General features: G+C 37.9%; 1 protein-coding gene across 1 annotated transcript in view; it reads left to right on the top strand.

The window, feature by feature from the left end:
* The window catches only part of trpm3 (transient receptor potential cation channel, subfamily M, member 3), a 118,084-nt gene that overhangs the window by 86,040 nt on the left and 19,530 nt on the right, over positions 1 to 12,514 (top strand). The window contains 7 exon segments of the mRNA XM_013909931.1: positions 2,806 to 2,954; positions 3,256 to 3,390; positions 3,473 to 3,523; positions 8,127 to 8,162; positions 8,327 to 8,467; positions 10,273 to 10,302; positions 11,646 to 11,938. Of these exon segments, the coding sequence (XP_013765385.1) occupies positions 2,806 to 2,954; positions 3,256 to 3,390; positions 3,473 to 3,523; positions 8,127 to 8,162; positions 8,327 to 8,467; positions 10,273 to 10,302; positions 11,646 to 11,938 (835 nt within the window).

The following is a 12,514-nucleotide window of genomic DNA, read 5'->3' as shown; positions in this document are numbered from 1 at the left end:
AAACCATTATCACTAGCCCTGCGTCATATGCTGTTGGTCTTTGCTGTGACAGTAAAACACTTCACACCCACTGAGTTATGGACTACAAGACTTCTAGAGTAGCTCTGGCACTGAGAAGTTTACATTTTTAGGGTATATCCCACAACAGCCCTTTCCTGTTTAATGGTTTGTTCCTCTCCAAATCACTGTTTGTAAGTATTCATTAATACTGGCCATGAATGATTCACAAGTACTGCCATTTTTGAGATGCTCTGAACAGTTGTCTGGGCACAAAAATTTGGAACTTGGAAAAAAAAATGCTCAGTCTTCCCATTCTCCTAGATCCAATACATTGACTGTGAGTGGACATAATGCTTTGGTTCATGTGCGTACATACACTTGTAAAAAGGCTCATATTCGAGCTGTTCTGTAACAAATTCCTATACATTTGTTAATAATAATGAAAAATTACCAAAGTAAACCACACACACACACACGAGTGGGAGAGAGAGGGGATCCATGGATCCATTTGCTCAATTGGTTGTTCAGTAGGTTGTATTGATTGTGGTTTCTGTTGCTTCTTCTATGCTCACAGGAGATTGCATGCATTTTCTCTTCCTGTCACACACTCACATACACACACACACTAGAGACTAGAAGTACAGACATCATGCCTGCATGCCAAGGATCAGTGATTCCTGTGGGAGTGCTTAGAAATTCAACACATATGATTGGTTGTCTCAGGAATTGTTCCCTAGAGGAACATGCCAGTCCACAGACAAGGAAAAAGTGCAAAAGAGTAGCTTGCAGTGATGATGAATAATTTCTTTGGCCCATCCATTAATTATCTTCATTCCAAACTCTTTTTCTCCCATTCTGTTACCTTTTCTATATATACATAAGGTTATTGTGTTTAATGAGATCTGCTATTCATGTCTATTCACATTGTTAGAGAAGCTTTTGTGAATAAGTGAAGGAAGAATGTGAAATCAAAAAGCAAAAAGGCAAAATAGCAAAGAGAACATAGAAAAATTAGAAAATTAGAAAAATTAAAAATGAGTTAGGGGCAAAATTGTCTTATGGTCAACAGCACGGGGGCCATTTCAGATGCAATTCTCATTCTGCAGCTGCATGAATGAGATGTGTTCAAGGCTTTTAGTGTAAAATGAAATCGGTCACATCCTGCCTGAGAGCTTTTTAAAACACTGGATTAGACTCCTTCGCCAAGGAACTAAGCCACTGCCTGGGGCTCAACAAAAAAACAAAACATCACAGTCAGGAATGCACAGAGTGGAGCGAACTGAGCAAGAATCGAAGAAAGAGAATTTAAGGGGAGAGCGCGAGCCTCTGTAAGAAAGATAGAAAGATTAAGAGAAGTGGAAGGAGACCTCGCAGAGAGGAAACAACAACTACACACAGATGGTGCAAGTGTGGTGAGGTGGGAGTAATTGATGGCCTGCTGTCTGGGGTAGTCAATATCCTAAAGATTGGGTACATAAAGTCAGTTGACTTCAGTCCAACCCTGCAGGCAGAGAGAATGAAGTCGCAGGCCTTTGATAAAGCAGGACCTCCTTTCCTTTTAATATATACACATATCCCCTAAAACTCCTATTAGTGGGCACTGCTTATTATCAGTGGGACTCTGTCAGAACTCACTCCATTAAGCTCTAGTGATGCAGCACAAGCCTTGAAGTCAGAGAGAGCAGGCTGTAAAGTGATGATATTGGGATTCTTAATAAAAATCACACCATCTTGTCAAACCGGGGATATTATTGTGCTTTAACTTACAGTTGATTTGTCAGAAGGCTAAAAAAATCAATTTCTTCCTTTGTGTTTTTCTTGTTTTTCTCTGTTTGCACTACGCTAAAGTATTGTTGGGAACAGCAGGCTGTGATCTTGAATTACGTCTCATTAGTCAGCATTTGCTGAGATGTGTTGGTACAAACAGGTACAACGACAAAAACTAATATCTCTCATGGACTGACTGTCTAGTCACTTCAAATGCTGTAAGTGCTTTTTTTTTATGCAACCTTGAAAAACTGAGTTAATTCCAAAATACAGTATTAGACGACAGAAAACAAGAGGGGAGAGAAAAAGGAAATGACAGGGGTCCATGAATACATTCGAACCACAGTGCAATTTCATTATGATATTAATTTCAGTCACAGTCACCATTTAGAGAAAAATAGCTCAACAGATTTACACAAATCTTGTAAACAAGGTATTTTGTTCCACCCAGCATTGCACTCAATTTACTCCACTCACACTCTTTTGTTATTATTATTATCATTTTAATCTTGCATTTGTATACATTGGAGTTTTTTTACTTTGTCTTCTAGTTATGTTACTGATATGTTTTCTGGAGGATCGACGTGAAGGATCAGAGTACTGTAAATGTTTTTGGACACAGAAATCAAAGGAAAAATGTGTAGTCCACATTTTCTGCAGGGATGAGGTAGAGTGTTAAAGAAATGCTTATATCAGTGAGTAAAGACGGGTTCTTCTGTTTTACAGACGACAAGCGCAGCACAATACTATTCAAAACAGCTTCAAGTAGACCAAACCTTCGTCTTGTCACAATAACATTTTGCAGTTTAGCCAAGCACTTCAGCAAAATAATTCATGAGCATTAACCTTGGCAGTCCCACTGCAGCACTTTACAAATATACAAATTCTGCAGAGTAATAAATCAACACAATGTCCATTTAGAATAATCATAAAAAATTATTTCTTTTGGTTGACTCTGACATATTAATGTTGATATATTGATCAAAGATATAGATGTGGCAGTGAGGATATACTAGAATATATACTTATATTTTATAGCTGTGTTTCTCCTAAAGAAAAACTTGTATGTGTAACAATCCATACCAGGTGCTAATGCTTCAGCCCCAGATCAGCTGAGTTTGGCTTTGGCGTGGAACAGAGTGGACATCGCACGGAGTCAGATCTTCATCTACGGACAGCAGTGGCCTGTAAGAAGCAGATACAGTATAAGCCAGAATATATGTGATGTATACATACTGTGTTATTATTTATATTCACAGGATGTTTGAACCTGATTTATTCGCACTGACGCGATGAAACGGGCTGTTAAAAAAACTTTGTCTCAACTCTGAGTTTCACAGTAGTTGAATTTGAACTTAATGCTAATACTGCTCTAATAATTATAACAATAATAGCTATCGATGCTCAAAGTTGTTTACATGACAAGAAATACTTGATGCAGTTCTTGTGTATAGGATGTGATATCACTGTATACTGTGTATGTCCTAGGTTGGTTCCCTGGAGCAGGCGATGCTGGATGCCTTAGTTCTGGACAGAGTTGACTTTGTCAAGCTACTGATTGAAAATGGAGTCAGCATGCACCGTTTCCTCACTCTTTCCAGGCTGGAGGAGCTCTATAACACGGTAATGACAAGCATAGTGTTGAAAACACGCTTTAAAAAAAAAAAAAAAACTCATTCTGTTACTTTTTTCTTTCTTTCAACAGCGCCATGGACCATCAAACACGCTGTACCACCTCGTCAGAGATGTCAAAAAGGTATGACCATCACTGCCGTCCCAGTAGCTCTGTTGCTGTTCAGTATGGGAATGTGGTATATTAAAGAAGACAAGTTTGACTCCATAGAGTTGCAGTTGCTTTTTTTGTGGTGTGTGTTGTTATGCTGTTTGCATCACTCCGTATATATCTACATTTTGCACTAGTTGCTGTAAACTGCAAATAGATGCCGGCCGGCTTTTCTTTTTCAGCTGGAGTTGCGGGCTGCAGTGGCTGTGTAGTGCTGTGCACGACTCTCATCCCTCTCATGATTCCTCAGTTTACTCCTTTCTTTATCAAAGGCACACACCACCACGGTAAAGAAACACTACATGTATTAAATATTGTTTTATCCGCAGAACTCGGAGCAATACTGAGCAAAGTGAGACCACAATGGAAAAGCTGCAAGGCTGAAGAGCTTAGTAGTCCCACAGTTTGTTTTAGTTTTAACTTGTATTTTAAATGGCCTGTTACTTGATTTCTTGAATAGTGATAGTTGAGACACAAGGTGATTCAGAGAGCTTACGGGGGGTGATAGAAAAACACATTTATAACATTTAAATAAGGGGTGTCAAACTCATTTTACATTGTGGGCCACATGTGAAGAAGTGTAACTGCACATGTGAGAAATTTTAATATAGGAAAAAGAAGTGTAATTTCAGCAGCACGTCTCAGTTTTTGTACATGATACAGAAATGCTGCTTCAGTACATTAAAAAATTTGTCTGCATGACTTCGGGCTTAAATTGTAAGGAAAAAATGTGTAAAATGACAGAAAAAGCTCTGGCATGTCATTGCCTACACAAGGTTTTTTTTTCTTTTCCTCTGAAACCAATGTAAAATCTTTTTTGTTTGTTTTTAAATGTTTACTATATATTAGATAGCAAAAAAAAAAAAAACAACCAAAAGAACAAAAAACAAACTTCTATGGTGCCTTAAAATTGCTCATGATAAAAGGTGACAGCATATATTTTACATTCAGCACATATTATAGTTTTGAGAGATGATAGAGAGGTCAACAACCATTACCATTAGCATGGAGACGTGCTCATTAATTATAGTGTTACTAATTGCAGTGACGCCACATGCGCTTCTGAAAGTGTCTGTAATCTCCCCTCCTTTACTTCTTCTCCTATCTTTGCACAAACTTTGATCTCATGCTGGTGTAGAAAGCAGGAACACGCAGCGTACAGTAACTGCCATCTCACTGCACCATTTCACCAATGTGCAAAACATACACTGTAGTGCATGGCATAACGTTACCATCTCCTTTCTGCAGAGCTGTGTGTAATTGCAATAGTGTTGCTGAGTGTTTGTGTGTCACTGTTCTATCATGGTATGGTGCTAATTAGATTTAAATTTAGATCTTCATGTCATAGCTGCTTCCTTTCTTTTTCATTGGTCTTTGAAGACTGTTAGGCTTTACCGCTGGCATTTAATGGCTATTAATTAGATTTAAATTGCAGGTATTTTGCTAATATCAGCGCTATGGGTGAATGCAGGCTGTATTCAAGTTCAGTCTGCAGATCAAGAAAAGCGATCGTCATAGAAATGGGTTTCTGTACTACACTTAGTAAATAGCAGAGTAAATGAACATTGTAGCTTTATGTACAGGTTGTGGCTTTAGGGTTGCTTTTCAAACAGGGGTTGGGAAGGCATCCTAATGTAGTAGCAGTGTGCTTTTTACCCTCAGTTTGCTTTGCTATTTACAAACTGAGAGCTCAGGAGATGGCTAAGAAGGGTAAGAAATGTGGCTCCAGTACACAGCTCAGTATATATTTCACCAATGTCTTTACAATTATCATCAGAGAGGTTCACATAGTTTGGGAAAAAGGTACCTTTGTCAAAGCACCTGGTTTAAACTAGAGCCGTAAATGTTAGAGGCAAGTTTTAAAAGTTTCAGTTAATCATTAGTAAGTCCGCTAGGACTCAAAGCTAACTACACAAGAATATTAAGAACACTGTTCTGTAAGAGCTCAGAGTGCATTCATAGAAGCTATTAGCTTGACCTTTAACACCAATTACAGGAGGGATCAACAGCTACTTGCTGGTACATGTGTATATACTGCACATTCATTTATTAGTGTAAGAGAGTGGAGAACAATTATTATTGAAGTTATTATTATTATTTTTTTAAAAGTACATGCCATGACTTTTCCAACATCATTGATCCTCTTTGAAAATTTGTCTTCAGGTAAAGGTGATAAAGTCAAACAAACAACATGCTAGTGCATCTCAAAAACTTATCATAGTGTGAAAAAGTTTGTTTTTATTTTCCTATTATGGCTCATAGCTCGTGAAAATACAAATTAAAATATTTAATTTCAAATTTGAGCAAATCACTATTCAAACAGTATAAATACAGAATAAATATTTGTGAGAGCAACCACAATCACAGAGACGCCTGCTGACTTGGCAGTTGTCCAGATAACTTTCCACAAGGAGGGTAAGCCTCAGAAAAGGCTGCCTGTTTGCAGAGTGCTGTAGCAAACCACATTAATGAAGAGTTGCCTGGAAAGGGAAAGTTAACAAAAACAGAAATGAGAAGACTGTCGAGAAAAGTCAGTTCAACAACTTGGGAAAGCTTCACAAGGACTGGACAGAGGCTGGTATCAGTGCATCAAGAGCACCACGCGCAGATGTTTTTAGGAAAAGGTTTTCAACTGTTACATTTCTAATATCAACCCACTCCTGAACAAGAGACAAAATTAGAAGTCTCTTACCTGGCCCAAGGAGAAAAACAGAACTGGACGGTTGCTCAGAAGTGCAAAGTTCTTTTTTTTTTCTTTTTTTTTTTAGATGAAAGTAAATTTTGTATTAGATTTAGAGATCAAGGTCAAGGAGTCTGAAGAGAGGCACAGAATCCAAGCTGTCTGAAGTCCAGTGTGAAGTTTCTGCAGTCTGTGATGATTTGGGATCATCTGCGGTTGTTGGTTGTTGTCGGTGGATTGTGTTTTATCAAGTCCAAAGTCAACACAGCCATCTACCAGGAGATTTTAGAGCATTTCATGCTTCCATCTTCATGGAAATGCTTATTACTTTTCATTTTCCAGCAGCACTTAGCATCTGACTTGAAATAATTTACTTTACATTTACATGAAAGTTTACCTGTTTGAATTAAATTACAATGAAAAAACGTTTTTCACAATACTCTCATTTTTTGAGATGCACTAGCAGAGTCCAGTCCAGAGTCCTGTAAATACCTACAAGTCTAACAAGGGACAGAAAAAGGTCTCTAAATAGTTTGAATGAAATCGTTCAACTGGGCAGCCTCAGTAAATTTAGGCAGTGAGCAGTCTCAGTTAGCCGCCTCCAAATATTTTGTCACATGAACTGTGACAGAAGAAGAATGGGGCTGAATTCTTCCACAGCAATGTAAAAGACCGATGAACTCATTTAGAAAACTATTACTTGAACTTAAGCGGTTCTACAAGGTTCAGAATCATGGGGTGCATTTAGTTTTTCACAGGTTTGTATAGGTAAAAGATTTTTGGAGTAATGTTCTCTGGGCTCAGATTTGAATTGCATCAAAAACAAATTGTGGGTGAAATTTGAAACGGTGACTGCAAGAAAACGGAAAGATTTGTGCCTTTAAATTTACAAATTCCCTTGAGCACACAGAGGTTAATCCTATTTAAGTCTTTTGTGTTGGGTTTTTTGTACTTACTTTTACCACAGAAGAATATCAAGTAATTGTTAGCAATTAAATGTTAGAAAAGATAAAGAAACCACATTTTAGAATCAAATGCTTTCTTATTTACAAGTGCTAAAAAAGTCAACAGTTTCTAGTGGATATACTTATTTTCATCCATGAAACAGTGATGAGTAGCACACAGTGGATTTCTAGGATACCACATCTGATTGAAGAACAGTCACGACAGGTAACTGGTGTCTCAAAGGAGCAGTGGCTGCCAGGGTAATTGCTGCAGGGTTGATGTTGAGGGCATGAGGAGGAGTAGCGAGTGTCGACATGGTTATAGTCCACATGTGAAGGTGCTTCTGTTTCAATAGTGAGTCTCACCTTCCATGTTAATAGCTGTCCGTCTATCTTTCCACTCTCTTCCAGGCTAATGAGTCATTTATACTTTCCTTCTCCTTTCTTCTCCTCGAGACTGCATTGAACCTCACTGTGAAGATCTCATTACATGCCTAAATGCAAATTATGACAAATCATTCACTTTTTTTTTTTTACATGCTTTGTAATTGTCCTCAGAAATTACACTCTCTAATTCACGCTGCACCTGAGATTTAATTCTCTCCTCATTTTCAGCTCCTCTATTGAATATAAAAGACTTGCACTTTGGGGCTTTATCATGTCACATTGTAGAAAGAGTAATAGGATCCCTGAAACTGTGATCCTTTTTTTAAAAACAACTTCATTTTTTCTTTTTTTTGCTTACAGTATTGATAAAACTGTTTCACGTTTCTACATGGAAAACAAGACCCGTGTAAATATCAAAAGCCAAACAGAACAACAGTCTGGTTGAGACAACAATTTATTAAAGAGACTGGAAGAGAGATCTTGCCCGAGAGTTTCTGTGTATCTCATTTCTCCTGCTCTTGCTTATCATGCCGTTTATTCACTGACATTATGTGTTCTTTCCAAGCAAGAGTATCCAGGGTTCAGTTGGATCTACTTCAAGGTGAATCAGATAATCAAGTTTTCTTTCATAGCCAAAAACAGTTTGATATGGATTTTGTGCAGTGAGTGTATATGGCTGTGTGATTTTGTTTTGTACTCTTGTTTCCCTTCCTGTGTTAATCAGTCGGTGTGGGTCGTTGCCTGTTAACCCTGTTTGGTTTTTAGGGAAACCTGCCCCCGGACTACCGGATCAGCCTCATTGACATTGGACTGGTCATTGAATACCTCATGGGCGGGGCATATCGGTGTAACTACACCAGGAAGAGGTTCCGAACTCTATATCATAACCTCTTCGGACCCAAGAGGGTGAGTGAATGAGTCTCACCTGAATTATCCTCTTAGTGTTTAATCAATTTCAGATCTACTGTCATTAATCCAAGGAGCAGCACCAGCTAAATGAGCCTCATTATCAAACGTGTCCTCATAAAGATAAGTGGATAATAATATATTTCTTATACTAACATATTTATCAGAGAGTCTAAAGGTCAGCTGCGCTTTGCGGATGGTAATTAATTAACTTTTAGATGCAAGTTTTGATGATTTTGACCTGACAAATGGCAGAAAAGGAGATCTGCAGTGGGACGTCAGTGAGACACGTGACTTTTTTTGGACAAAAAGATGGGAGCGGTTTTTAGTAATTTTGTTTTTTATCAATACCAATTCCAGAAAAATATTAGCCTGAAAGTACAGAAGAAAAATAGGCAGGAATAAAAATGACTGAGTCCAACATTTATGCTGCACTTTTTGAATTTATCACAAAAACCAGGGTTACAACATGAAAAAAATAAACAAAAATGGAGACTTCTTTCTGTTAAAAGGGAATTTTTCCTTCCCAGTGTCACCAAGCCTGTGATTTGGTGCTATCTAAATATATCTAAGTGCATAATTACTTATGTAAGTGTAATTGCCTGAAATCAGAAAAAGGCACCAATATGTTTAAGGGATTAATTTTGGGTTTCAACTGAGAAGAATTTAGTTAATATGCACATACTTACACAAATTTAGCTTTTTTTTGTGTGTCAGGGTGCTGTTGATCAGCACAGGTTAAATATATGAGCATTGCTTCCCCTGTTATTCATTTACACATCAAGTAAAATAGGAACATAGCATGCCCTATCATAAGCCTAATGCAACAAATCATCTTTGTGTAGCAGTTGCTCTTCATTATGCACCGTCATCATCATCAAACTGCACACAGTTCATTACAACCCCACCAGTTTTCTTGGTGATTAGTACACACAACCAAAGTGACAAAGTGATCTCTGAAATCGTGCTTTGTTTGATGGTTGTGTTTTATACTGCTGCACATGTTGCACATTATATACATTTCACATTCTGTTTTCTCATTCTGCCTCGAAAACCTGCACACTTGTGAGGAAAATGTAAACATGCATAACTGTATAAAACTCAATACTTAATGATGCACTTTGGTATTTGCACATTCAGTCGTGTGATTGTGAGCGTTGTGTGCAAGTGTGTATGTGAACCTTTGTGCATCTGTTTATCTTACTGTACAAGACTGCATGGTAGCCACAAAGCAGCTGGAAAGGCACAGATAACGTTTGAGGTAAGAAACAGGAGAGACAGAGCAAGGAGGCAAAATGAGAGACAAAGAAAGACAGAGTCACCTCCACTTTAACTGGGATTTTCTAGACCAAGTGAATGCACAGCCACATAGTTATGTGCATGCACACATAAACACATGTTAAGGAAGAACAAAGTTTTGAAATAGATGTAGATATCAGAATCCCCACAAGAGATTTGGGTTATTTTTACCAACTCAGATGATGGCTCATGAATACATAATTCATACATGCCCTGCTTTAATGCAGATACACAGTACTGTACCAGATCTACAAATATAAATTCATTTAATACATGCAAGCAGAAAAGGATTAGATATTATTGCCATATATACAGTCACTCAAATGAGCACAAAGTGCCATCCCTAAGTATCGGTTCCATTTTGAAGCATGCAAATAAAAGTCAGTGATTTACTCTGTTTAAAGGATCTTCTTGGCCTGTAAGTCTTGTGCATAAAAAGTAAAGTGTGCTATAAAATACATTCAACAAGGTCTCGCTGTGTGTTAATGTTTCTTTTTCATTTCTAGCCCAAGGCTCTGAAACTGCTGGGGATGGAGGTGAGTCTTGATCCAATCATGGTTGTTATTTAGTCATTCCTTCACTGTTCCTAACCCTTATCTCTCAAGCCTCTTCACTTAACTGATCTACAGTTTACTCATCTAAATAAATGTGCTCATGTGTGCCATGTGCCTCTCAGTAGATGAAGGGAAGCTCTAGATGTATATTTAATCTATTTTGCTGGTTAGTTTTATACATTTCTGAGTCAGCTGAGTGCTTTTCACACAAACAGCCAATAAAACAAAACAAAGTCATTTTGGTTTACAGCTTTTTCTCAGATTTATGGACTTTTTAAAAAGCTGGAGACTCATGCTCCAGACAGTTTAAATGCATATATATCTTGCAGTGCATTTCAAAGCAGTCCTGCTGTATTCAGCTGAATAAGCTATGGATGACCTGATCAGATTCATGTGGTGTGTGGTGTAATTTCTTAAAGCTTCACAAAGCACTGTTCCTCGGAGGTATTTATACGCATGGAACAAACATTCCTTTGTTTTTCTGTATGTTGTGAATTTATCCCCCATGTGTCGGTGTGTGTTCTCTGTTGTTTTTGCCACGCCATTACCTTTCTATCTTCACAAAGCCTATTTATCATCTAGCCAGTATGTATGTCAGAAATACTGCTGTTAAAGGGTGACAGCTGTGAACCCTGAAGGGTTTCTTTTGTAATACTTGCAATCATTTCAAGCATTGCGATAATTTCATTTCTGAATATCACTGAAATTTGCTAGCTTATACCAGATATTTGTCACTATCTGTAATTGCTGAATATTTTACTGCTCTGCAATCTTTTATGTCCAGCTGATCTCTTGCACTGAAAGTTATTTTTCAAATGGATTTAGCTGTTTTCAACAGTCTAAATGTAAAATTATGTCATTTAATGACTGACTGGCAGCAGCTATGTCTCCAGAGACAGAGAGCCAACTTGGTGAAAAGCCAATAAATTTACCTCTTGTAAGGTTTTTTACTATTAATTGAACTGAAACTATATTATAAAGAAGTTAAATTATGTTTAAAATCATGCGGAGATGTACATGAGCCCATACCCGCTCTGCGTTATCTAGATTGTTTAGTATTTGGCACATTGTCCTCTAGCTTGTCTCTTCAAAATATAACTTCCCAAGCATTTATAGAAGATCAGTTTAGGCGTCTAGATGCAGTCGAACCAAAGTGTTCTTCAGAGGTTTACATCATGTAAAACTTTCAAATTTCTTGGCTGACACTTGTGATCAGTATTTACAATCCAAACCACATATATGCATAATGTTTTCCTTCTATACAGAAAAGATCTGAAAAATCCCTGAGAAACACTTTTATACAGATGCTTCTGTTTCCCCACTAGGATGACATGCCAATCCGAAGAGGTCGTCAGAAGACGACACGTAAACGAGAGGAAGAGGTAGACATTGATTTGGACGACCCAGAAATCAACCACTTCCCTTTCCCCTTCCACGAGCTGATGGTGTGGGCTGTGCTCATGAAACGTCAGAAGATGGCGCTGTTCTTTTGGCAGCATGGTGAAGAGGCCATGGCCAAAGCCTTGGTGGCATGTAAGCTTTGTAAGGCCATGGCACACGAAGCATCTGAGAACGACATGGTGGATGACATCTCCCAGGAACTAAACCACAACTCTCGGTGGGTGACATGATATATTTTCATGTTATCTCAATCTCTCTCCGTCTGGCTCACTCTTTATCTTTCCCTCCCTCTGCCAGCTTATTCGGTTTAAACAGGATATTCAAGTATAGTTTTATATATAAATAATGTATATTGTAGTACTTAGAAGAGCTGGAAAACATGGGAACATGCTGTAAATGATTAATGTTAACGCTGAGCTAAGAGTCTAGACAGGAGCGTCTACCTCATACATCAGTATATGTAGGTGGATGTACATACACACATGCCTTCCCTCATACAAACTGACCTGTTTCAGACTAGCTCTCATGGGATGTAAGTGACGCACATAAAACGATCTAATAACATGCATCACCATTAGTTAAGGATGGGCATGTGAGATTGAGGTAATGCCTGAGATGAACACACACATTTGAAAAGATAACCTTGTAATTGACATATTTGGAGTTAATTGTCCAAACAATATTTGGATTCCTGAGTGAGTTTGTATCATATTCTGCGTCATATTCAGGATAATATTCAATTATGAACTAAACATTTTTTATCCATCCATTGTATGTGAAGCCACTAATGCTG

Source organism: Pundamilia nyererei, unplaced genomic scaffold (genome assembly GCF_000239375.1).
Source record: "Pundamilia nyererei isolate P.nyererei 1_Seehausen unplaced genomic scaffold, PunNye1.0 scaffold00033, whole genome shotgun sequence".
NCBI lineage: Eukaryota > Metazoa > Chordata > Actinopteri > Cichliformes > Cichlidae > Pundamilia > Pundamilia nyererei.
The sequence above is the reverse complement of the archived record's forward strand: the minus strand, read 5'-3'. Positions and strand labels throughout refer to the sequence as shown.